Source organism: Apteryx rowi, unplaced genomic scaffold, assembly GCF_003343035.1.
Source record: "Apteryx rowi isolate R43461 unplaced genomic scaffold, aptRow1 scaffold_21, whole genome shotgun sequence".
In the NCBI taxonomy this organism is placed as follows: domain Eukaryota; kingdom Metazoa; phylum Chordata; class Aves; order Apterygiformes; family Apterygidae; genus Apteryx; species Apteryx rowi.
In genome coordinates, this window is record NW_020448419.1 from 2,386,996 (window position 1) to 2,413,289 (window position 26,294).

Genomic DNA, 26,294 nt, shown 5'->3' on the forward strand with positions numbered 1-26,294 from the left:
TGCATTACATACATGACGAACAGCATTTCTACAGGCATTTCAGCTCCTAACTCAATTTATGAACAAGTTTAGTTTAGAATTAGATGACAGTAAAACAGAGCAACAAGGACAGAAAATAGAAGGAAGGCCTACCTACAGAGTCTTTTCTAACAAGCAAATAATTTAAAATAGTTAACTACAGTATTCCTTTCAACCTGGAAATTAACACAGTACCTCAAGAGATGAACATTTAGAACCTGGTTTTGCAAAGACTAATGTTTTGTTCTGTGCCTCTGGTAGCCCCTTTGATTTTAATGGATTCTATTCACACCATTGAAGGTAGACATGGGTGTTACATTTTTGAATGATTATGTAATCACTACTTGGGATTTGAAAGCTCCATCTGCAGGACTTTGGAGTACTGATGAAATGTTTTTCTGTTCCCAGCACAAATGTCAGACAAGTAACGTAGCTTTAAAAAATGTTATTTATTCAGCTTTAGTTCTGTTAAATCCTGAGACATGCTAGCCAACATGAGTTGCAGGGCTGTAACAGAGAACAAAATTTGCTGTACAACATGCTCAGGTTCCTTATTCTGGATACTAAAACAGATTATTGCAATTAAAAATACTAGACTCAGAAATGCCCAGTGGCTACATACCTTTCATTTGAAAAGTTCTAGCTGTACAAAAGGAAACAAAGTCTAATTGTCCTAGTTTTGATGATGGAGTTGCCATACTCCATCCAGTGATCTTGGCTTCAATATTTAACAAAGAAGCTGGAACTAGTTCAGTCTTATTACAGGATTGTAATATACAGTATATTTATCAGGCAGCAATTAACAGACAGAGTCTTGTTTAATTTCTGGTCCTTTTAGCTGGGGGAAAAGAGAGGGGGAGAGCTTGCTTCACCTCATTCCTGACCTCCAGTTAATTTATGGAACAGATCTTCATCCAGTGTTTCATTTTGGTCTTTGGAGCGGGTTGACAAGAAGATGTAGCCCCCAATATACTCATGGATGATTTTGCAGTCTGCACTCAGACAGGTGAAAGCAATAGACACATTCTGATCAAACTCGATTGCAACCTAAAGAAAATACATATGACAAAGTCAGTAACAGAGATAAACTACATCATCTTTCTACCTGACACGAATCTGAAAAAAGAGCGAGTGTGAGAGCAGCTAGACCACAAGTACTGTGATAAGCCAGTGCCTAGCTCTGCTAACAGAGGAGCTGTAAAGATTTCTGGGTCTGCAGGATGCTGAGGGTCTTTGGCTGGTCGGTTCTCAACTTTCTGCTGTGGCAGGGCCCTCTTGTGGTCAAAATCCTTCTGCTTGTTTTGGAAGCCAACAAAACAAAGCTTTTCACCAGATTTTTTCTAGTGGCATATATGGAGGCCTTGTAAACATGTAAGTAAGAACACTGAAAACAGAAAGAATGGCACTCCTGACTCTTTGTACACTTAACCAATAATGTTTAATACCGTTCATTGTTGTGCGCTGACCTTAAATCTGATTTCTGGGGTCAGGTTTTGAGTTTCACTACTGTCAGTTCTAAAATCCAGCAAACGGGGGTTAGCTACTAACTGCAGATTCTGCCTTTTTTGAGAGTGATTTAATGCAAAACCAACAGCTTTACCAACACATTGCAGGCTCTGGCACAGGAAGTACTGCAGCAATATGGATTTTATCTGGTCTCTCCTGGCTCCTGGAGATGGACGTGGAAATCGTATAAGAAGGAAGAGTCTCCAGGCTGCTTGAATTTACATCAGGTCACACTAGTTCCACTCCAGAAATCTAAGATTTGCAAAGGGGGCTTCAAGCTTTCAAACCCAAACTGAGTAACAGCTGGCTGCACTGAGCAAACTTAACCAAGGTCAAAAGCACCCTGGTATAAATCACAGCATGGAGCTCTTTTCTTAGGATCACATACTGAAATAGAGGAGCTTGCACCATAGCCTGGCAATCTCAGTTTGGGATTTAAAAGGCAAGCTGGGCTCCTGTAGCCGCAGTCCATAACAGAAACAGAATCATTGCAATTTAGAGGATGATGCATGAGTTAGACTGTGCAGAGAACAAAATGAGATTTTTACTAACAGAGCAGTAAACATATACTGGCGTGGAATTTACCTTTGAGTCTCTGTATTTCATCCCATCAAAATCAGGGAAAATGGAAATCAAGGAAAATAAGCCTGATAGGTACGTTTTAAACTGGCGATCTTTTAGTTTCTGAACTTTGACTACAAATTCCGTTAAAAAAAATTCAGACAGCAGATTATTTAATAACCTGTCGTAAACATTCAAAATCTTTTCACACTGAGGCTTAAAAACATTTTATGAAAGCATCCTCCAGTGTCTCAAATGTAATGACTGAATGCAGAGAGCCATTCCAATTTTACCTGGCGTATTTCCCAGTTCACATTCCATTGCTTCATGTTGGAGAACCTCCATGTTGTGATAGGGTCTCCTGTGGCTGCATCTATCCGTATGAGCCTGTTATAGGACACTCCGAGCAGATCATCCTTCTTGCTTCCTTTAAACCTGAAAAAAAACCCAAACCTCTGAGCAGATTCAGTTTGCAATATTTTTTTCTAGAGAAACACCTGCCCTTCTATGCAAGAGCAAAAAATGCAGGAGAACAGAGGCAGTCACAACTAAGGCGAAGATGCTTCCCTCTCACCCAGTGTTGTGCAGCTGGGGGTAACGACAGCCTGGGATTGAGGACAGCTTGGACCCTTCTTCAGGACAGTATTTGTTGTAAGGCAAGAATGCAGCCCGGTGAACCATGGCAAAAGATATAAAAAAAGCAGGCAGGTAGGTCTGGCTGAAATCTTTCCAAGTCATTGTTTTCTGCTGAGAAATACCATTCTGCCAAAATGGGAATATTTTTTGCTAATGCAAGAATTTGATTTTTTTTTTATTGGAAAAGTGTCAACGTTAATTTTACTTGCCTCACTTCAGTAACGCTGAAACTTGTTCTTCCATTTATATTCAGCTAAGTTATATAACCATACCAAAATATTATATTTAGTATTTTATATTATGTAGCACTATTAGCTTATCAAAATAATTCAGAGTTAGCAAAATATGCATATTTCTAAGTAGAAATCACATTACAAAAATATTGGTACATTTTAACTTTTTGATTAGAGGTGAAAAATAAATACCAAAGTACCAGAACTTTTTGTGGACAGATGTTTCTCAGTAGGAAATACTTAGCAAAAGATCACTCAGGGAATGAAACTACCGTCCTCTACCCTCATGCTGAAAGCTAGAAAAAAATCTCATCTGGCTGCTGCTAATAATTTTTATTATTTTGATCCTGTTTTTGAACCTTCTGTCCTTAAATGAAGCTGGCCCTGAGGGAAAGAATGTGAACTGGACTGCAATCTGCGAACTCCCCACTGAGATTCTGCCTGTCAATTTGTAAAATTCAAGATGTTTTGTCCATGCTACAAAATCACACCGATGCAGTTCAGGATTTTTTGCAGAACAACTGCTGACAGATGGGACAAAATATCTGTATCTGTTAGTAAATTAAATCATGCCAGGGAACATTCCTGGGTACTGAACTCAACAGAATTGCCTGTTCTGTAAAATTGCTAGAACAGTCCTGGGTGCAGTTCTGGCCCCAACTAAGCTGTGCTCTCCCAAATGACTCCTGGGTACAGCTCAGGAGTTAGAACATCCAGAGACCAAGGCAAGTTGGTAGTTTGCGTGAAGCTACCGGATTTGGGGAAATCGGAGAGTTTAATGGTATGGATGTGGGCAGTTCTATGCCAGACAGCCTCTGCGCCAGAGAACAGTTCCCAGCTGGTTCAATTTACACCACAGAGGTAGCCACTGATTTCTAAGTTGCCCTGAAAGAGAAGTTAAGCACAAATTAAGGAAGGAGCCCCCAAGTGTGGCTGTATCGATACCTTGTAAGCTTTTTGGCATTTTGTCAAGAGAAGAAAGTACAGGTTGGGTACCCTGTAGAATTCTGCGGTATTCAAGGTAAATGTCCAGGGGAAGCGTTATGAACAAAACAGGATCTCTCCTGTGCCGACTGGTCTTCCAGATGAACCTAACAGAGGGATTGTGTTTGCTACTTAGCTGTTGTATTTCTTAATGAAATGCCAAAACAATTATGCTCAGCATAAAGTGTTGAATCTAACTCCAGTGAGCAGGAGTTGGAGTGAACAAATGCACTGCAAACCTGAGAACACCAACAGGATTTGCATCTTCTTACATTTTAGTGAGTTTATGTCACTAAGGGTTTAATCCTACTGATATGTTACTTCAGGCAAAACCCAAGAGGTTTGTGTGAAGGCAGACATAATGGAGGGTCTTGCTTCAGGAATGGAGCTACTGAGTGCTACTGCTATAGAAAAAAACAGCAGCGTGGAAGTTACTAGAATTAAAAAGGTCTGTGGGGAAATAGTAGGAGTATGTTCCCAGAACTGGGATTCAAGGAACTTCCTGAAAATCACTGACCGTGAACATATGGCAGCTTGACATTGCTGTAACAGTGTGATTACCTTACAATGTAGTAGGATAAGCCAAACTCAGGGAGGGACTGCCATGTTTGAATAAAACGCAGCTTGGCCTCCACTAGGGACATCTGGGCTACATTTTGGTGGGCTTCCAGAATACGAGCAGCCAACTGGGAAACACAGGAAGAGAGAAAGATTTCAGTGGACTGGAGAATAAAAATATCCTTGCTTTCACTAAATCAAACAGTATTAGCTCTGATGCCATGTTCAGATAAATGTTTGTGGAGATCACTTGGGGACAGATCCTGAGCTACTGGGCAGAATGGTGCAAGAAGGTCTCAGTGCCTGGTTTTGTGCTGCACTGGATCTAGCTCCAACATACTGTAAAATGATCTTGCCCTGTTTGCTTCCCACAGGCCCATTCTCTACAGTGAGCTTGCCGGGAAATGAGGATTCTCTCTCCATTCCCCCTCTCCTGGCTACATCACTTCTACTGGGCCAGAAGTGTGAGGTGGTATTCTCAGGGCAAGGACTTCCCTTGACATGATGATTCATGGGGTTTATTGTAGTACCACCATGCCAGACTGCTGTAGACTAGCTAGGGTTACCAGTGAAATCTGGCCCTTGGTTCACTGTTGGCCAAAGCAGCAGCAGATGAGGAACTTCTGAATTGCACATTCGCTACTCTGATCCCAGCTATCCTGGAGCAAGTTTCTTCTCATGCAGAATCTGCACTGCTCCAGGCCAGAAATTTTTTAACTGACATGTTCTTGGTTCTAATCTTGTATTTCCCTCTTGACGCAGTGGGCTCTACTGTGCTTGTTGCAGGTTGTGTCTGTCTGTTGCAGCTGACCTGATGTGCCCCTGGTGAACAATCTTGCTGGAATGTTAAATATGCTGCTAAGGAGCAGCTCCAAGCATCAGGGAAATGGACTTTGACCATCCTCTGGGTGGGCAGGGCATGCTTGCAACTGAAACAGTGCGAGGGAGGGAAAAAGCTCAGCATATCCTTTGCGATTCTCTGCTAATGTACCATTCGTTACTCATTCACGCATCTGGCAAGCTCTAGGCACCATGCACTAGCTAGATACAAACTTATTCATGGTAACAAAAGTTCCCTTTGCTAAATAACTGCTTTTTCTACTACATCATTTATCTAGCCCTGAAAGCAGGCCGTGAAATCTGCTGCAGTGAGCCCCTCTGATTAGGTGACTGACAAGGAGATGATACTATGGAAGATGTGGAGTAGCATGTACCCCATTGCTTTGTTCTGGGGACCGTGTGCTGTGGATGGGTGGGCTGAAGTCTCTTACAGCAAAAGCAGTGGGCAAAGGATAAAGTGGAGAGGAAGAGGGGTACCCAGGCCAAGAGGGCAGGAAGACCTCTGTATTTAAGATACAGACAGTATCTTCCCTTAAAAACCTTCCTTACTCAGTTTGAAGAGACTTTCAGGTACAGCACTATCATGAAGACATAATTAGTTACTTAGGGGGCAGTGTGGATGTAGGAGGAGTACTTGGAAAAGTGCTGAGAGACCAGTCACTGTGTTCAGTTTAAAGAAAAGGCGTCTTGCTAAATATCAAAGGGGCAAACGCATATTGTAAGAAGATTCCAGTGTATGGCCAGGAATCCTTGCGTGGTTTCCAAATGCTACCTGGATCTAGTCTTGTCCCTATTCCATCATCTGCCTGGTCTCTGGAACCACCCATCCCCAACCATAACAGCCATGTTGAGGATACCTGCTTGGACTTGTATTTTTTTATATAACGTAGTGAGACGAAGCATTCTGGTTTCATGTCCATGCTTTCTGGATCGGAGGCAGCCTGAGGAGACACGGTCCAGTTCTTCATCTTTAAAAATGAAAGGATCTTGTGGACCTCGGGATGGTAAGAGCTATCGGCCATTGTTTTGCCTTTTGAGGCTAAGATGCAAGCAGCCATCCACCGAGCGTATTGATTCTCCTGCAACAAATACACTTGTTGATATATATGTTTGGTATTTCTGGACAAATCATTTATGAAGATGGTTACTGCTCAAACATCTCTCACTGTGAGATAAAACAACTTTGGAGCTATTCTGCTTCATTTGGGTGGATGTACAGGTAATATAGTACCCTTGTCCTTCCCTGACAGGACTAGTTCCATGTACAGGATTAGCTTTGTGGAATAGTTACGTTTTAGAGTTTCAAAGATGCTTACCTTGAAAATGCTCCCATGTTCATTAAAAACAGATGCTTTGTTATAAAATATCAAAGAATGCACTATGTGAAACTGGTTTTCGGTGTGTCTACAGCTCTGTCAGCTACAATTGAGGCTGTACAGTATATCTGATTATCAATGCTACCGTTACTAGAAGTTCAGTATTTTCTCCATGTGAATGTTTCTGGAAAATGGTTTGATGCATGAAACTATTGCTAGTTAACAGAGAGAAATCCAGTGCTCTGGAACAGATTCACTGGGAAATTTTATGGTGGGACTCTTTTCCAACTAATTACAGAATTAGGATAGATGTAAAAATCTTGAAACAAATTTAAGATCCCTATTATGCTACCTTTGTCCTAAGGGGAAGTTCCAATTAAGAAAAGCTAAGAGAACAAAAACCAAACCTCAACCCTCTGAAAACACTGAAACAAAATATTTTAATTTCTTTTGATTTTTTTTTCCCCATGTTTTTTTCTTTCCAACAGCTCTACTTGGAAACTGATGATAAACTTTGAATTATTGCCCCTTTATCCCCTCAACCATTAAGTATTTGTTAGTCTACCACATCTTTCTTATATTCTACTAGACATGAAGTTAATAAAGTCTTTTGGGCACCCTTATTTTTATGTACAATTTCTAGAACAATAGGATAATGGGTCTCCTAGACAATCTAATAATAAATCTGGAATGCAGACTTTCCACTCTGTCTTATTACTCACGTTATCGCATCTTAAATATACTTCATTCATGCCATCAGCAACAGGAATTAGTAATTTGATTCCAAACTTCTTCCCTGCAACATTTACATCTGGTACAACTTCACATCCTAGATCATGGGGAATCACAAAGAAATGGATTTAATTATTATATCACTAATTTTAAGTAGTAGTATAATGATAAAGACCAGTACTTAATGGTTGTTTTGTTTTGAGATCAAGGGCCAAGACTTTCAAAGATCAGGCCTAATCAAAGCTTTCTGTTCTAGTACACTGCCAGATCTGGCTTGCCGGGGTGATGAATGCTTTTAGTGATGAACGCTCCGAGCTCAAAGAGCATGTTGTTCAATGTGGAATACAAAAGGGCGAAGGATGCAAATGCTCTCGAAACCTCTGCTTAATCTTGGGAAACTCTCAATGCTTAAAATGGACAGGAGTTGATGAGATAGGCGCTTTTGGAAATTTTACCCTAAGTTACTTGAAAGCCTGGACTCTATTTTCAGAAGCAAGTTAGTACTGAAAATGGGATGTCGGTGACATCTACGTGGAGCTGGCCGGTTCAGGGATCCCAGAGAACTCTGGCGACCTGGTATTTCAGTGCTGTAGTACTATTATAGGCCTTCTGGATTCAGCTGGAGCCAAGAACGCCAACAGTGCCCCTTTGTGTCAAGTGACACCAAAGCTGTGGGCTGCTTGTTCAGGTTCCAGTCACCTTGGCTAGTTTTACCACGCATTCATCTGACCTACTGAGGATGTGCAGATTGGTATGCGGAGCCATTTGTTCACAGGGGTCAATCTTCTTTCTATTTCAAAGGTTTCTTCTAGGATGAATCCCGGGCATCACTGGTTGCCTGACGCTGAACATATGATGTCCCTGCAGGAGTAGATGTAGATGGAGGCTATATATAGTGCTGGCATTTGCCCTGTGTACACCCAGGGTTTCTCCTTCAGAAGTACCTGGAAGCTGGGCTGCAGCTATGGAATTCCCCACGTGTGAAACAAAGAAGTTCTAGAGAGCGATCTTGGAGCTGTCCCTGCACAGCAGTGTATAGGTGCAACCTATGGTATTCCTGTCCATGACATTATTCATAATCCTCTGCTACCAATGTGCTTTTGCCAAGGACAGAGGTGAGTATTGCCATAAAACACAGATTAAAAATACCTGGAAATGCAAGTGTCACATATAGACTATATTCTCTGTCTGACTCATCTTTAAGTGAATTCAGTGGTATACAGCATTTTACAAGTCCGGTCCAGATAATCTTGGTTTGGGCTAAGGTATTCAATCCTTTTGGTGAGGCCTCTTCTGCAGACAAGGTCTGCCTGCTTAAGAGTAGCAGAAGTAGTTGTTTCAGGACTAAATGCTATTGCTTTCTCTTCCTGAGTCTCACAGTGATTTCTTGATTTACTCAAATCATGAATGCAACAGAAAAAGTAAATAAAGGAAAAGAAAATTCCTACCTTTTAGGTTTAGTTTCTCAATAGGTTCTCCCTGGCCAGATTCCTGGTTTTTAAAATAAGATACTGAAGTGTCTTTAAAAACAAACCAATATTGCTTGAAGGCTTTCAGTGACAGCTTCTTGGGCCTAAAAGAACAAACGAATTGCATATGTTTATATTGAAACGTACATATCACTAAGTCACTCACAAATATTACTACAGATCTCAAGTTCCTTTGCAGTCACATACACATGGCGTCAATTCACTTACACTTGTGTCAATGACAGGAAAGGCAAATCCCTGGGACCAACACTGTACCCAGGCTGTCCTGGGTAGAGATGTGTTTTTTACCCTAAATTCTGGTTGAACCCCATCTGTGATTTCTTTTCTTCCATTCCTAATCGAAGCCATTCCCTTCTAACAAAGACTTAACATACTCTGTTTTTTACTTGAACTCAATACTGCTAATGTAATGTGCTATTTAGTTCCCATGACCAAAACTTGTGTGAGTTTTTTCAGGGCTCCTGATCTAGCAACTAACTTGTATTCTACTCAACCTGCAAGCTTTTGAGGTAGGGACCATCTTTTTGGCTTTATATCTAAATAGTATCTAACACAATAAAATTCTGTTCCTTGCCTAAGTCTCAGAGGTTCTGTACCACTTCAAGAAATGGTAGTAGTTTAAACCATCTTCTTCCGTTAGGGCAATGGTATTCCAGCTTGTCACACACGTCCAATTACATGGATATAATACTAGCTTTCATTATTTTAGTTTATTCCAGTACTTTGCTAATGCAGGTTCATTTCTTTCAAAGAGTTAATTTAAAAGCATCTATTGTGGAATTGAGAATTAACTGATGAACACTAATGGTCAAACATAATCGTGTACTCACTCCTCCTCTCTTCAGTAAGAGATAAAAACCAGAATTAATTCTGCTAACAATACACTAACACAGCCAAGGAGAAAAAAACACCCTAGATTCATTTCAAGGGGAAAAAAACAGAGCTATTAGTTCAAAATATAACTGAGTTATAGCACTATTTTAGTGGAGAAATACTTCACAAATAGCTACAAAGATCATCGCTAAAGTTAAAAAAAAAAAAAAAATCAGAAGTCCACTGTCTATCTTACACTTTCCTTTAAATCTAAGATGATGGTGCAAAGATTATACAGCTAGCTGGAAAATGGTGATTTCTTATACCTTCTGTTGTCTTCCCCAGAGTGTTTCTAGAAGTCCTAGACTAGTCCTTTCTAGAAAATGGTGATCTTCTTCTTTGTTTAAATTCCAAAAATAACTGGGATTTTCAAATATATTTGCCAAGTAATTTGGCTTTTAATGTTCCAATACAGGGACAAAAAATGCTTCAAAAATTAGGGACTGTTAGCTTCTTTTTAAACTTATGAACTATTTTTCTATCCAGAAAAGTTCCTGAAGACTTTTTCAAAAGCTTACAATTATTTTTGTTTTTTGAAAAAGTATTGTAATTCTCCATAACATTATTACCTATCTGAAAGTAATTTTTCCTAGTGTGCTACTGTGGTACCTACAGTAAATAAATGTTCATTCTATGAATACAGTCAGCAGTACAACATGCAGAACTTTGCATTTAGGTTTATAATTAAGCAAATATTTTTAGTAACAATATGCTCTTGTTCCTTTTAAGGAAATGTTTTACAACTGATCTAATTTCTCCAATGCGTTTGGTTTAGTAAGGGATTTACCATGTATATAGGAAGCTTTTAATGATGAAAAATAACTGCTGAATGCTTTAAAAAAACAAATTTCTCTACTGCTGGGGAAAAAATAACCCATTATTAGAAGCAAGTAACTGACGGAACTTTAAAGGCTTAAATTTCCTTTCATCTTAATCCCCAGTGGTAATACGAAGCCAAATACAATTTCTTTATCAGAAATTAGTTAACAATTTAAGTGCAATTTTCAGTTCACTGACTACAAATCAATTTGTCAACAGAATGAAACTGATAATCCTGCAATAGAAATCTGTATCTTTCTAAAACCCGAAGACTGTTTTGTGATAAAAGACACTGTAGTCTTGAGATCAGTGCAGTGATATTAAATGACCCTTAAATCAGGATTTTATCATGGGATCACAGAATTGTACTTTTCTCAGTTTACTTATTTGGGTGAGGTATTATTGATCTGGTTTATCATAGTGATACTTAAAAAAAAAAAAAGGGACTCAAACTCCATGTTTGGTTAGAAAGGGGGTAATTTGCTTGCTTCTTTTGTTTTGTGGGGGAGAAAAATCCCATAGGGTTGCTTTCAGAAATTATTTTCTGGGAGAGCTGAAATTTGTTTTTTTTCCCCGTTTTTTCTTTGGCAAAAACCAGTAAAACTTGAAAATAAAATTGCAGAATCTTTTCTTTAGAGAAGATGATGGAGCCCTAGGAAATATAAAGAGCCTGTTCTTTTATCTAGCGTAAGTATGTTAGGCCCTAGTGCCCCAGGAGCTAGAAAGGTTTGCTGAGAATCTGGCCCAAAAGCAGTAAGAGAAAGATGTGAAGAGGATGGTATTAGGCTAGTTAGAACTATATGGTTATCTTTGTTCACTTAAAACCTCAGGATCTACTATTTTATTAGAATGCAAAAACTAAAGGGATTTCTTACAGAGGTAAGGTTTTTGTTTTGTATGTTTTATTATTACTTTTAATAACTCACCTAACTAGCCTGAGATTATCAGCAAGTTTCGGGATGTCTGTGATGTCCTCCTATGGATAATCAGGAATAAGTTTAGTACAATGCACTCTGTAAATGTCTGTTAACTCTGGTAAGAAATCGGAAACCAAGTAGGTTCATCAGATCAATGCATTTGACATAGTGAAAGCAATTTCCGGTTCCAAAATGACATACCAAAATGTTACTTGCTTTTCCACCTTCCAGTGTCACTTCCAGATTAGAAAGTGCAGCTTCTACTTCATCTACTTCTGATTCACAGGTGAAATCTTGTGCCTCTGATGACAGTGATAACTTGCTTACATGGTACTGAAATAAAACATCAAAAATCAGATTTTTGAAGGGCAAATTCACTTCAAATATGACTCAAATATATAGCAACATATAATCAAAGCATTTGAAAATACAGCCATTGATCTTTTGGGTCTTGGTCAACTGTGTAAAGCTCTGCAGGAGAACTTTATTTGTGCCTCATTACCCACAGTCAGGACTAGGCCATGCTAAGTTGGTTTGCTGTACTACAGGAATAATGCAATAGTTTTCATGTTAAATTTATATGTATTCTGTAGTGTCCTACCTTCTCACTGTGCTAAAGTTTTCTTTCTTTCTTTCTTTTTTTCCTTGTTACCAACATATAAATATATGTATTAGACTTTCAGGAAGAACACATGACATGGTGGTAGTTGGTACGGTGAGCATCACTTCATAGTAGTCTCTTCAAAACAGACTTGTATCAAAATTATATCCTGTGTACAACTTGCTTTAGATAATGTTAGTAAATAGTTCCACAAAGTGTATGTATCAGTTTGAATAATGGTATGCTGCTATTGAATTTAGTTGTTTTACAGTTAATGGATGCTGCTCATTGTTTCACACTCACATAAAAGTAGGCCCCCAACCCAAGCAGAGCTATCAGCTTAGGCTCTTCCTATCGTAGTCCTGTCCTAGCTTGTGCCTGCCTCTTGAGAAAACAGGTTTTGCAACTTGGATCAAGTACGTGCCTGTAGCGCAGCAAAGATCAGCATTTCTTCCTCTGTGCAGTCAATTTCTTCCAACAGGATGGCCCAGCGGGCTTGTTCATAGATCTGGTTTATTCGCACCGCATCGTACTGGAGCAGAAAAGAACAGTGCTGTCATTTATGACCAAAAAATGTGCTTTCGTGGTCAGCTGCAGCTGATCTCACATTGGGCTGAAGCCATAAAAGTCGTTTCCTTCCTCCTTCCCTCCTTTGCCCTGCTGTACGTTCCCATCTTTCCCTTGTATTAGCTCATGTGATTGTGCATAGGGTCACAGCAACTTGCTGATCCAAAAGAAAACTAATCAGGAGCCCTTGCTTGAAGCAGAAGGGGAAGTTAGGACATCCCTTTTTGTGGCAGTAGGTCTTAGACTGGCTTAAGCCAAATGCGAAACCACACTCTGAAAGTTAAAATAATGTAACATGGCTGAAGGGATTTACCAGCTTGCTGCTGCCAAAGGACAGAAGTCTTTACTCCTCTTTTCTCCTCTCCTGCTCTTGGCTTTTTGGTTCCAGCCCTATCCTTGCGCTAGCTTGGCATTAGTCAGATCCTGCTGTGAACTGATTTAACTCGCTGTTCATTCGTCCCCACCTCCAGAGGTAAATATGTGCTTGGTTAACAAGCTGAAGTGACTCACAGAGATATTCAAGCCCCAGAGCTAGTGCAAGGCAGGTGATGGGAGGATGAACCTGGGAGTGTGACCTCTCTTTCAATGGTGGTGAGCTATGAAGTAGCCTTGGGTAATTTCATCCTATGGCTCCATTGCCGGCTGGGGCAACGAATGGAAATGTTTGGGCTGCTTAAGTTGAGGCACCTGTTTGATTTTTCGTAGGGGTGGCATTTCATCCAAAACATGCCACCTGTACAAGAAAGTGCCATTCTTTTTATCTGAGAAGCCTGAAATGAAACAACTAATTTACAGACAGTAATAATGCTAAATCCTCAGCCGATATAAATGGTCTACATAAAATTCACATTAGAACTCTTGTTGATTTATACTGGTCAATGATCATGCTTTAATTTCACTTTAATTTCACCACCCAAGCGTTAAAAACCCTGGTTTAACAAAACCACAGTAACTGATTTTTAGTGGAAATAAGGGTAAGCGAGAGGCAACTTTAGAGAAGTGTTTAAGTGTGGTTTTTTTTGAAGCCTAAGTCTGGTTTTCAAAAGGGCCCTAAGCATTTGTGCTGAGCTTTCCCAAGGTATTTAATCACTCAAATCACTGAGTTGTATTGGAAGAGATTTGATTTAGGTGCCTTAGTGCTTCAGAAGGCTTGAGCCTGGAAAAGCCAAATCTCACTGAAGGGCAGTGGAACGTAAGTGCCATTTTTAAGTCCATTTTCAAAAATAGGATGCATACCTTTACATCCTTTGAGATACTACTGGTTAAGGCTTCCCCTTAGTTTTTCTTTTGAGATAGAAAGTAAACCAGAAAGTAAACCAGCCCCCCTGGAAATCTGGCCACTATTTCTGGCGCTCTTCAGATCTCGTCTTTATACTTAAGAACTTATTTCAGGTGAAGATGGTGATTCGCTATCCAGAGGGGAAGAGTAGAGCCTTAGCTGGAGGGAACAAATGGAATTCGATCTCTGAAAAGCCCATAACAAATCCTAGCTAAAATTCAGTATCCTTATGTAACATGAAAGCAGGCAAACAATGAGTAACAATAAAAACAAAGCTCTTACTTTTGGATTCAAATCAAAGAAAGAGTAATATTTAAAGCGTAAAAGAAGTTGATCGTCCTCCAGAATGCCTTGTTCCATTAGTGACCGGGATGAATCTAGCCAGCTGCAGAAGAAAACAACCCACAAATTCATTTGTGCAGGATAAACTATCACACCTGCAGAGCTCCAATGTAATTGTGAAACGAAAGTGAGAACAAACAGCTCTAATTCCTGCGAGCCTGGGGAAAATTCATACAACTTGAAAAGGCAGAACATTCCTATGGATTTTCAACTTTCAGTGTTTGAACACCATACCTAAAATCTTTCTAATTTTTCTCCAGCACTAGCTAAAATCTTCTGCTTCAAGAGTAGATGCCAGAAACAGAGCAGAAAGTAGTTATGGGATGACCTACCAAAAGATTCTTTCTTCTTGACCTCTAGAAATGGGAAATTAACTTAAGCCAAGGTAAAAATGCTTCTGTATCTTTAGAATTCCTGCTTTTTACTTCAGGGTTTGCTGTCTTATAATTCTAGCTACTTTTGTTACCCAATGAAATCTAATTAAAATGTTGAAGTCACTGTTGAATGCTCCAAAGATCTAAAAAATGACAATCTGTGTTTTAATGCTAAAGAGACAATACTCTCCAAGAATTGCGCCACTAAACCCCTAGTGCTCTATCTTCTGCTGTGAGGTACAATAAGCAATGTTTGCTTGTGCATAATTAAAGAAGTCACCTATTTGTATTGCATTAGAGCTTACTAACTTTATCCCCGTGTGTAGTTCCGCTGCCCATTAAAGCCTGAGTTTGCTATCCAAACTGACCTTGAGCCGTGCCCACACACTGCTACTCACTTCAGTGGATTTGCCTTCGTCTAACAAAGGAATTTAATCCAGAGTCTACACAGTTATATTGACAAAGTTGTCTCACCAAGAACGTTGATTAAGGAAAAAAGATCAAAAAGAGTCTAAGATTTCTGAGGCGAAACGTAGATCAAAGTATACTTTAAAGTAGCAATATAGCCTAATATCAGGCTTCTGTTTTCAAATTCTGCTTAGCACTTCTTAAAAAGCTGGATTAATGGCATCGCCGTTAAATCAGCTAACAAAGATATCAAAGAGAGGCATCCTTACCCTGCATTAAGTTTGGCTTTATCAGCTAAAGTCCGAGGCTGGTACATCTCTGCTAGCGTTTCTGGAGAACAGTTGGGATGGCTGAAGGCAAGGATGCTGCAGTTCTGCTCAGTCAAGGGACTGTCGCTGAACCAAGTAATTGTAGAAGAAGCTGGTGTCCCATTGACAGGATCATAAATAGGTGTCATGGTTTTACTATATAAACCTGGGCTTGCTGCAAGTTAGAACAGTAATGCATTATTCCAAAGAAAATGACCTTTGGACTTAGGTAGTCTACCGCTTCCCAGCAAAAAAAGGCCCTTTTCTTTCAAGACACTCTCCTATGTCTACTGTGTGCAGCAGGCCTTGCCCTTTCAGAGATGAAGTGCCCTCAGGGACAGAAGAGCTTTTCCTTGTTCTGTGAAATATCTCAGATTTGGTGGAGAAAGAGAGAGACTTGTTTTCAATTCTGTATTTTTGCTTCTCCTTTCAGGTTGCCAAAATTGTTGACTAGTTTAAGTTAAGCCTCATATTTTTAAAGAACAGTAGCAGATACTGTGTGCACAGCCACAGTTAATAATCTGTTCTCTGGTGTGCCCTTTCATATACCAATGGAAAGGGAAACATAAAACAAAACCCCCCCCAAACAAACAGAAAAGGAAAATACTGAAGGTCTCTGACCTCCATTCTACATTAAACTGTTCTCCCCTGTTTTAATTGTGGATCAAAGAATTTCTTCCTCCTTTTGGCCTTCAATCAGGAGAATAAGATCACATGAGTTTTTCCATTACCTGGTGATCCAGAAATCACTGGAGAGTTGCACAGGTTTAAAATATCTTCTATAACTGGTTCTTTGCTATTCTTGTCTTTTTTCTTTTTCTTTTTGAGTGTGTCTTCTGATTGCTTCAACAAAGAGAGTTCTTCTGACCGCCTAATATCTGTAATTGCAATTCGGGAATTGAAGCAAGAGAAAACCTTTGAAACTCAGAAGTTCATGGCCAAAAAGACCAGTTGGTAAAAGCATCTGGGGAAGCTCCATATTGCTATCTGCATCTTATTTTTAACAGGTTGAGAGGACTACCCATTAAAAAAAAGCCAGTAATTCACTGTAAAGGCTAAAGACTTCAGGCTGTGAGGGTGAGATTTGCCAGGATTTAAGCCTGCTTTTGTAGTAAGCATTACTGCATTTTTAGAACACTAGGGACAAACTCTTTCTCCCTTGATGTCTCTGCAGTTGCCTTTGAGCAGAATAAACTCAGCGAAGTCTCTGACTTCTGAATAAGTGAGAACAGAAACAGAACTACTCTGTTTGAAGTTCATGCCTTTTCTTTTTCATTTAAAAATTTTACTTTTCACCTATAAGACCTTGTCTTGGCGATACACTATTCCCTAATACTCTGCTGTTTTAGACCTGTATTGTCAATTGCAAACCGGGTACTTTGTTTCTGAATGATACTCTTATCCTGCAGTAAGCAAAGACATTTTTGACATGAGAGAAGTTACAGAGTTCCTGTACTCATTCAATTCAATCTGGAAGAAAAATGTGGGCAGAAATATTTAATTTAGCCAAATTTCAGTTGAACAATTATCACATCATTCCATCATAGCTGTTAAGTGTAATAAAGACATACTATCCCTTTCACAATCCGTTACTAGAAGATGGAGTTGAAAGGTGCATTGTGGTAAATACGGCTTGAGGTGGTAAATTCCTTCTGAAGCTGAATGTGTTAATAGGCTAAGCTTTGAAGATCTAAATTAAAATGGGGATTAGGTGTACCCTAAAATTAAAGGATTCTGGAGATTGTTTGCAGGCTCATCTTAATCCTGTTGGTCACAGGCACGCAGATCTGGCAGATTTCAAAACCTAATCTCTGCTTGGAGGTGCTCCATCCTTGGACTAGCAGAGACGTATGGACTCATCACTACAGTACATTCACGGGGTTGCGTGGGGTAGTTGCATATGCCCTGGACTGAAAAGGTTTGCAAGTGTCTTGGACTCTCAAGCACCCTCCTTCTGAAGAAAGCAACAGGCCAAGTTGAATATCATATTATTGGTACTAGTGCAAGTGATATATCAGCTGACACCCGTGAAATTGCCTGTGCTAAAAGCTGGTGTAGGAGGTGAATCAGCTCTTTGCTACAAGCCCAAAAAGTGAGCTGGCTCAAGGAGGAAAAGGATCCCGGCAAAGCCATCAACGGGACTTTGACAATCCAGTACTCCTGTGGGCCACGGGACACACTTCTGAGCACTGTTTGCATCAAGGTTATTGTACTGACTGAGAACCACTGATACATGCTGGATACTGAAAACAAGTGTCTGTCCTTTGATCTCAGATCAACTCAATCAAATTTCTCCTTGAGCTAAACAGTTTTGTGGGAGTAAGGACTTTACATCAAACAAAGACACTTAATGAAATGCTCAAATTTAGCTGCAGGAAGGGATTTAGTTTTACTTACTGAGAATTTTGCAGATGTCACTGACAGCTTTGAATACTACAGAAGAGAAGCTGACTTTCAGTCTCACGGTCTTCAGGTTTGGCAAGCGAAGCCGCAGCATTTTGTGCTGAGTAGTGAAGAGCAGCTTAGCATCTGCCTGTACCCCACATTTATCCAGTGTCCAGTGGGTTTTCAGAAGCCAACATTTTTTCTGCTCCCACCAAAGAGCATAATCTGACCAATCCTGTGATATTTCTAGCAAAATGTAAAAAACAAAACAAAAACAGAAGATCGTTAATAAACTATAGAGAAAACATACTCAAAAACTTGGCTTGGAAACTGTGCCCTGCAATTAGGAAAATTTATTTACATTGAAGTAACAACTACACTTCCTGGGACCTGGACCCCATTTGCTGAACACCTGTGGCAGTCACCGGGAACTAACTTTGCTTTCCCTGAAGAGTTAACATAGATGCTGACTGTGGTGCTGCCTTAATCTGCCAGATATCCACAGCGAAAGGGCATCCTAAATCTGGTGCTGTCTATGGTCCAAAGCTGTTTGCATCGTGCTGGGATACATACTAATAACAACACTTCGCAACTTGACAGCGCAAGGTGAAAATCCTCCCGCAACAGCCTGAGTGCACCCAGATGGCCACGAGTTCTTCCACAGTCTCCTGGGAAGCACCACTGAACAGCTCATCTCTACAGGGTTAAGCACCAGCAATGCGTCCCTGGAAGCCTTAGTGACACACAGCTAAGGGCTGTTCCAGGAAAGACACACTAATTCAGCTTTTCTCTATGGCTGCACAGTTAAGCTAACAAGGATGGTCACCTGAGCGTGGCCCACTTAGGACAACTTTATAGTGGCAACATTCTTTAAATAATGAACAGAACAAATTATTATGTTGTAAGTAAGCCCTGTGACAATAAGGAAAGAGTTAAAAGGCGCTCCAACATATAAGATGACCTTCTCTACCCCATTGGAGGTAGGAACGTATAAGGGAGATGGAATAGGTATGATATGGTACAGTACAGTAAAAAGGCCTTTTAATGGTCTGTGCAGAAGAGCAAGCTGGTGTGACCAACCAGGGATTAAGAGGGTTTCCTACTAAAATGTCTTGGAGAAGAGACAGGCCTGCCTAGAGACAACTGTCTTGTTTCATTAATATGGGCTTGCTTGGGTTTTGATTGAATAAAAGTTTGTGTATTTGGTACTTTGGAAAACATGCAGATAGAGAAGAGTTGGTTGAATGAAGAACAGATGGGAGGCTTTGTTCATTCCTTATGTTAAGAGTTTTGGAGGGGGAGAACAGCGACTTTAGTCTGACTAACCTTGAACAGTAAGCTATCCTAACCTGAAAGGTGTCAAAACCTTGAACAGATCAGCTTGAAAAGCACTCGTATAGGACAGAGATAAAGCATTGCTATTCTCAGTATTGCAGGGAATTCTCAGATTAAATGACTTCCCAGGTGCCAATGATCTGTAGTAGCAGGTGTAGTTTCTCTGTAACCTTGGTTTGTTCCTCACCAGCTCTGCCAGGAAGAGACTGTTCCTCTATGTGTCTAGAGTGCAGTAGAACCCTGCCCTGTTTTGGAGTTTCTTGGTAAAAAGTTGTTGCAAGAAAAGTGATAACAAATCATATAGTTCTAGATTTGCTATAAATATTATTTAATATAGAAAGCTTTTTGCACTAGTTGAATACACTAGCTTTCTCTAGTTGTAAAAATACTATGAAAAATTAGCCTTATTCCCCAGTGAGAACTCAGGCTACCATTAGTTGTTGGCTGAATTGTGAGTGGAAGCACAAAGAGAAGTCGTGGAAACCTACCTTGCTGGTTACATTTTTCTTCATTACAGATTTGCTACATGGTCAAATGTTGGAAAAGGGATTCCTTGATAAAAATCACTATCTCTAAGAAGAGCTTTTTCACCACTATGGGTTTTCATGTGAAAATGCCCTTCCATTGAATTGGATCCTTTTAAAAAATGTCTTGTGCATCTCCCTCTTCCCCCCCCCCCCAAAAAAAGAAATTTCAAAACAAAACCTTTCATTTGGCAGTAAGAGCCCTGAAATTATTAAGCTGAAATAAAAATTCTTGAGACTATTCTGCTGAAGGGTTTTCTTATAGTTCAGTTTTTCTCTTCTTGTTTTTCTGAAGTCAAACCATTTAAGAAAGATTAAGTTTCAAGGATTTTTTTTTGACAGTCAAGTAAGTGTAGTTCTCTTTTTTATGGTAAAAAAAAAAAAGTATTTTTAATTTTTTTTTAAAGAAACTTAAAAAAATCAAGTGTTTTTTCAGCTGGGGGGGAAGCACTGCCTAATCCTTTTTACTGTAGTAACTCTCCTAAATGGTAAAGATTTTTGGATCATTCCCTAAAACATCCCTCAATATTGATATGCTGCATTTATCAGAAAGAAAGGGACAAAACATTAAAACATTGTATTGAAAATACAAGAACATTTTAAAGTAAATCAAAAGTCTCAGGAGAGAAAGCTAGAACTGTCCATGAGGATCTATATGTTGTTATTCAGAGCATATAATTCTTTTCTAGATTTTGTACGGTTTGAACAACAAGAAGGCATCTATGATGGTATCTGAACATTAAGAAAGCAGGTGGAGGGAATACAATGGACTTTATTGTCTTTGAGTTTTATTTTCCCTAGCCTTTCACCTGCTTCAATAGCTGAGGCTGAATAATCCACAGTAACTCAAACTCTGGCAAACTGATATGACTTTTGTTCCACAGCCACTATCACATCAATCACCTTGGGAAAAGAAATGAGCCAACCGCAAGGCTGCAGCCTATAGCAACAGCTTATCTGTCTCTACCAAAATTTCTCTAGCATCATCGTATTAACTTCATGGCAGACACACTGATCTCCTATATTTGGATGCCAGACAAAGCAAACAAGACCTTAGGTTTCAACACATCATGCAAAGTGGTGACCAAGCTGACTAGGGGAGAAGGTAACTGCACCACAGTTTATGATGACTGCTGGAATAAGACAGAGGAGAAAAAAAACGGAGGAAAAAGAAAATCAAAGGTCAAACACTGGTGACCACATAAAACAGTTTCTGCATTGAATACTCTACTTTTTGTTGCCCCAAATCTGGTATTTCTAAAGCAAGGAACAGAAATGTGAAGCTGGTGACTGAAGACTTCTAGATTTAAGAACTCCAGGAAAGAGAACAATAGTTAAAAAACAAGTAGCATATGAAAACCCAGTGGCATTGATATAATAATCAAGTACCATGCCATCTTGCCTGTATCTGTCATTCTGCAGCCTCAGAGTACAGATGATTATTTTGGCAGGCAAGTCCATTTGGTTTCTTTTGAGTTAAAGAAACCTCGATTCTCTTACTGCCTGTGGGGCTGACCTGCTGTTACAGTACACAGGGTACTTTACCTTTCGTCTCCTTCTAACTTGGACTCGGCCAGTCTGTGCTCTGAGCAGCCATCCCCTACTGCATAGCTGGATACTGGATTACCTAACCATGGTTAGTTAAGCTGGCTCTGATTTTGGCTGGAATGCTACTGTAGCACAGTAGACAATAACTTCTGAAATGCCTACGTAACAACTAATTCTTTCTCTACAGGACTGCTATGGATGGACACATTTTTTTTGCTCCTCAGACTAATTAGATATGAAGCCTGTCTGGAAAGGGAGTTGGACTAGTTAGTTTAGTCCAACTATGACATTTGTCTAACTGGAGAACAAAAAGAGGTAAAGTTTTGTTTACGTTGTGATAGCATAGGTGTTTGAGTCGCAGACAAGGGTTCTGTCCACATAAAAAGCCAGGCTGGGTCTGCAGCACCTACGTGCTAGGTACACACCTAGAAATAAGTGAGGCAGTGCCATTTCAAAATGTGCAGGAGCCTCTTTTCTTAGAGGGAAAGCTGCATGTGTTATTTTAATGAGAGTGTGTAAATTAAACAGGTCTTTACTCACTAATTTGTTCTACTAATTTCAGCATCACTCCTCCAATATGAAGATCCCCTGAGACCCGTAGCGTAAATTCCTTTTGCTCCTCTTCGTACTGATGATCGACTATCACCAGGAGCTCCCAAGAGTTGGACCCGTATTCACTTGAGGAAATCATTTCTGGTAATGTCTGCGTAAGCTCTGCAGAAAAAAAGAGGATATTTTTTTCTTCTCATCTTTGAAATAAATGCATCTCTCCAAAGCCCCAAAACACTTCCATGCTGCCAAGACTTCACAGTGGCCTTGGCTGAAACTTCAGATGTGGTATCTTGTTACCTCTTTACTAGACTCTGCTTTTGTATTTACTCTTGCAAGATAGGAATGTGTGATTTTTTTTTGTTTTTATTCTGAATGTTTTGTTTTTTTCCTATCTCAAGTTCTCTTGTTGGGTAGCGATAGCCCAGTTTCACTGAAGTTTCCCCACTATCCAGTGCTAAGCTGGCAGTTGGGACACCATAAAGCTTGCAGTTCACTGTGCAGTAAACAGGGTAGTTTTACTGATTTGTACACTTACTGCTGCAATTTTCCCTGTGAATAAAAGTTTACACTTGCAGCAAAGGCAGATGAATTCTGCCAGCTTGGTGCCACAGGACCAAAAGCGGAGTAGTTTTATCCATTTGCGTGGATCTGAGGGGAAACAAAACTTTAATGGCTCTCTGCCATTCAAACTCTGTTTGAATGGGGAGGATGAAATAACATTCAGGCATGCAAAATCAAGAAGTGGTGTTAAAAGGGACAAGCTGTCTCTGCAGGGAGTGGGGGGAAAACACGTAATCCAGGGAACTCTGCAGTAAAAGGACGGTACCAGCCCCTTTACAGTGCACTGCTTGTTGTCCAGAAGCCTCCTGGAAGTGTTAAAAACTTCCAGGCACGTAATTGCAGTTCCTGCTGATAGTGTGTTTGCACAGAGATGTAAGCGTGTATCCTGTCCCAGCAGGGTGACTAGTCCGAAATCCCACCAGGTTCCTGCTGGACAGGGAAACAGTAATCATGCCAAGCCAAACTGCAGAAGATGCTCAAAGCAGAAGCTCTGGTTATGATCAGTAGACTTCTGCTAATTCCTGAAGAACGAGCTTTTAAGTATAAGGCGACTGATGCTGCAGGAAGGATTTGTGTTATTTAATCAGCGAGAGAAGAGACCAGATTAGCACTCAGCTGTCATGTTAAACTGAACCCTAAGAAACGAACCTTTGCAGCTGAAGCTCAGGCAATGAAGTGCCTGGTTTCAACTTACTGCAGACTTCCAGCAGTATCTAGGAGCCCAAGTCCCAGGCAAAGACTCTGATAAAGTAGGTAAAGTACAAATATAGACTGCTTCTAATATAAAAAATAACTGGGATATGTTTGCAAAGAAAGCTGGAGGGAACATTAACAATGTTAACAGACTTCTGTAGCTCTTTTTAGAAAGTATTTAGTAAGTTAAAACCGTTAACCTAAAACTTAGGTCAAAAAGAATCAAGGGCCATGGTCACAAGTGAGGAGTGAGAGGAGGAGTGACCTTTTCTAGGACCGACCACAGAGAAAGACCAGACTAGCATAGGTTACAATAATGTAAAGTTAAGCTAAAGGTTAAATCTAGCATGCCTAGAAACCGGATGAAAATTTAAGTACACCTATTTACCAAGCTGATAATATTGAAGCTTTATGTTACTGATTAGATAATAAAAGGTTTTTAGTGCCAAAAGATACTACTCCAAGGCGGAGCCCAGTTCAAGGTTCATTCTGAGATTCCCATCAGAGGCATAAAGAGGCCCTTTCAACTAAACAGCCAGCCTGTTCTAGCTAAATCTGCTCCAGACTTTCAGATATTATTAATGTTTCTTAACATCTTAAGGGTTAAGAGTTTCAACAGTAAGACTTTTCTTATTCTGTTGTGTTCACAAAATTATATATCATGCAGTATTTGTATCATGGAGTACAACATAAATTACAGTCATCTAACCATTTCAGTGAAGTTCTTTCAGTGAAGATCTGGTCTCAGAATACTGATGTTCTAGACCTGGTTCCTTGAACTCCTTTGGTCCTAGGTCACACCTGATGTCAACCCTATTGATGTAAAACTGGGTATCAAAAGGATAATAGAAATGTGGTGGTAATCACAGATTCTACTAATAAGGAAAAATGGTTCCAAAGGTAAAGGCAATGGAAGTGTGTCTGCTAAAGATGCGATTGATCCCAAAGAAATGCAGGACAACATAAATGAAACAGCCTGCACAGCTCAAAACCATCCTTTTAAGGAAAATCATCTTACTAAGGAGTGTCACTAGAATAGGGCTGAGCGTGCCCTAAACTTCTAAAATCATTTTAATTTATGCAGACATCTAACTCAGAAATTTGCAACTTAATGACTACAAGAGGCTAACTTATACCGAGGAACAAGTGCTATTGTTAATTATGTTATTCCATGTGGCAGCCTACACCTTTTCACCAAATAGTTACTAAACCAACAAAGGTTGATGCTTATTCAAGAAGTTGTTTGTTTTGCCTTGATAAATGAAGACGTTATGTTGGACACTAGGAAACACTATGGCTCTACTGCTTCTGGGATAGGGCTGGGATGTTGAATTTGTGCAGCTCTGCACCATATGGATATACTGCTTTAGATACGCCTTACAGCAGGGGGTGAAGGGCTGTACCATGTTCCACAGCAGTGTGCATAGACACAGCTTCTGAGCAGGTCGCCCAGGCAGATGAGGCCTCCAGCACAAGGGCAGCAGAACGTGTAGAGATTGATTATTGTTGTTATGCTTTATTCATAGCAAAAGACAAAGCCTTGGCTTCAGAAAGCTAGAATGCCACCAATCACGCTCTAAGCATCAATAACAACACTGAAAATCAGTTGGCCTAAGCATGAGAACTCTGTGATTTCATTTCAGGAGCACAGGCATGGAATCTGGCACAGCTGCCATACTTTTACAGACACTTCAGCCTGCCATATGCCCGTATTGTTACTGAACAGAAACAGTCTGAGCTGCCCCCTTGTGCCAGCAAAAACATTTGGGAACTGATCCGGGTTACCTTTTTTTTTTTTTTTTTTTAATCTGGTTTAGTTTCCTAATCCAATTCTGCATACAAATGCATGTGCTGACACGGGTGAAAATGAGCAGCCCAAGGGGTGGGTGAAGCCGTTTCTTTCATTCATGTTGCTGGTTTATAGGGCTTGGAAAACCATGGCCTGAGTGCAGCTAATTCTGGCACTCCACCATTCCCTAAAGCTGCTCTTTCCCCCACTTCCTTTTCAAAACAAGACGTTTCAGTTTGATGATAAGAAAACACAAACACTAGTAAATCTATCAGAGAATGCAGCACAAACAGACCCTAGTCTAGAAAAAGGAGCAAGCTTAGCAACAAGGACAACTCACTGCTGTGTATTTAAAAAACAAACCTAAACTCCACGTCTTCAAACCTTCAGGTGAAGCCTGGATCTGCTTTGGGAACACACAGCGTGGAGCTGGGGCTGTGCGGGGCCTCTTACAGAGATCAAACAGGCCAGAAACACGTCTTCAGGCCACTGCTAATTCTGGGCAATATTTCTACAGAGCATCTTAGGAAAGCAGTAATTTAACAGCTGCACTCTATAGCGTTTGTGTCCATACTATTAATTCCCTGCAAATTTTAGCCCTTACAGCTCCAAACTTCATGCTTAGTATGGAAATACAAGCGGGCGTTATTTGTACCAGAGCAAGAAAAGATCCACTTTAAGGTAAGTGGGGGGGGGGGGGGGAAAAAGAGCATGATACTGTTCTCTCTGAATATTTCTAAGACATGTGGCGCCTTGGCATTTTTCATAAGACGACTGCTGCGAGATACGCAGCCCTAACCATAGCTGCTGCGCCCATTCCGCCTCCCTTCTGCGCTGGGCGAGCAGAGCGGGTGCGGGCGCGGGGGCACGTCGGGAAGTGCCACAGCGCCACCGACGAAGCGGCCCCGGCAAGGAGGCTCCCTTGAAGGGGGCGGCGGAGCCATCAGATGGAGCCGCGGGAGAAAAAAAAGCCCCCCCCCCCCCAAAAAAAAAAAAAAAATTAAAAGGTCAGAAAATCTGGCCGTCCCGCCTTCCTCCTCCACCTCCCTCGCCGGCGCGGGGCGGCCCGCTGCCCCCTTGCACGTCCCCACGCGCAGGGCGCCGCGGGGCCCCCCGACGGCTGTGGGGAGCAGGGCCCCCCGCGCGCGCGCACCGCTCCACGCAGCCCCTCAAGCCCGCGGGGGTGCGGCCCCGGGGCCCCCTCAGGCGCGCGTGGGCACAGGAGGCCTCCCCACGGCCCCCTGCGGGCGTGCGTGGGTGCATGGGCAGGACCCGTCGCTGCAGGGCCCCTCGCACGCGGCGTTGCGTGGCGCACAGAGGGGCGAGCACCGTCCCTGCCGAGCCCCCCTCGCTCACTCACTTGCAGTGTCCCGCGGCAGCGCCGTCCCTCGCCTCCCTGCGCGGCTCCCGCTCCCTTCGCCTCCACCTGGTGCCGGAGAGAGGGGGAAGGAGGGGGAAGGAGGAGGAGCAGGAGGAGCAGCGCCCTGCGCGACCCGGCCCGGCCCTGCCCCGCACTGCGGCTGGGCCCTGGGGGCTGCAGGGAGC

At 41.1% G+C, this 26,294-nt stretch overlaps 1 protein-coding gene across 1 annotated transcript; it reads right to left on the bottom strand.

The window, feature by feature from the left end:
- Positions 1-891: 891 nt before the first annotated feature.
- Positions 892-21,954, bottom strand: FERMT1 (fermitin family member 1). The gene is made up of 14 exons (XM_026064156.1): positions 21,695-21,954; positions 17,760-17,993; positions 16,094-16,240; positions 15,324-15,537; positions 14,213-14,315; positions 12,509-12,616; positions 11,685-11,816; positions 11,493-11,542; positions 8,833-8,957; positions 7,375-7,481; positions 6,194-6,415; positions 4,500-4,624; positions 2,379-2,520; positions 892-1,065 (listed from the first exon to the last, which is right to left on the bottom strand). The coding sequence occupies exons 1-14, from the start codon at positions 21,843-21,845 to the stop codon at positions 892-894; spliced, it is 2,034 nt and encodes a 677-aa protein (XP_025919941.1). The 5' UTR covers positions 21,846-21,954.
- Between the last annotated feature and the right edge of the window lie 4,340 nt (positions 21,955-26,294).

What these genes read in the sequence shown, in the direction of transcription:
- FERMT1 (XM_026064156.1), bottom strand. Translation starts at nt 21,845, where the DNA reads ATGATTTCCTCAAGTGAATACGGGTCCAACTCTTGGGAGCTCCTGGTG. An exon ending in GAAATTAGTAGAACAAATTA is followed by an intron (nt 17,994 to 21,694) that starts GTGAGTAAAGAC and finishes ACATTTTGCTAG; the next exon opens with AAATATCACAGGATTGGTCA. An exon ending in TATATTTAAGATGCGATAAC is followed by an intron (nt 6,416 to 7,374) that starts GTGAGTAATAAG and finishes TATTTGTTGCAG; the next exon opens with GAGAATCAATACGCTCGGTG.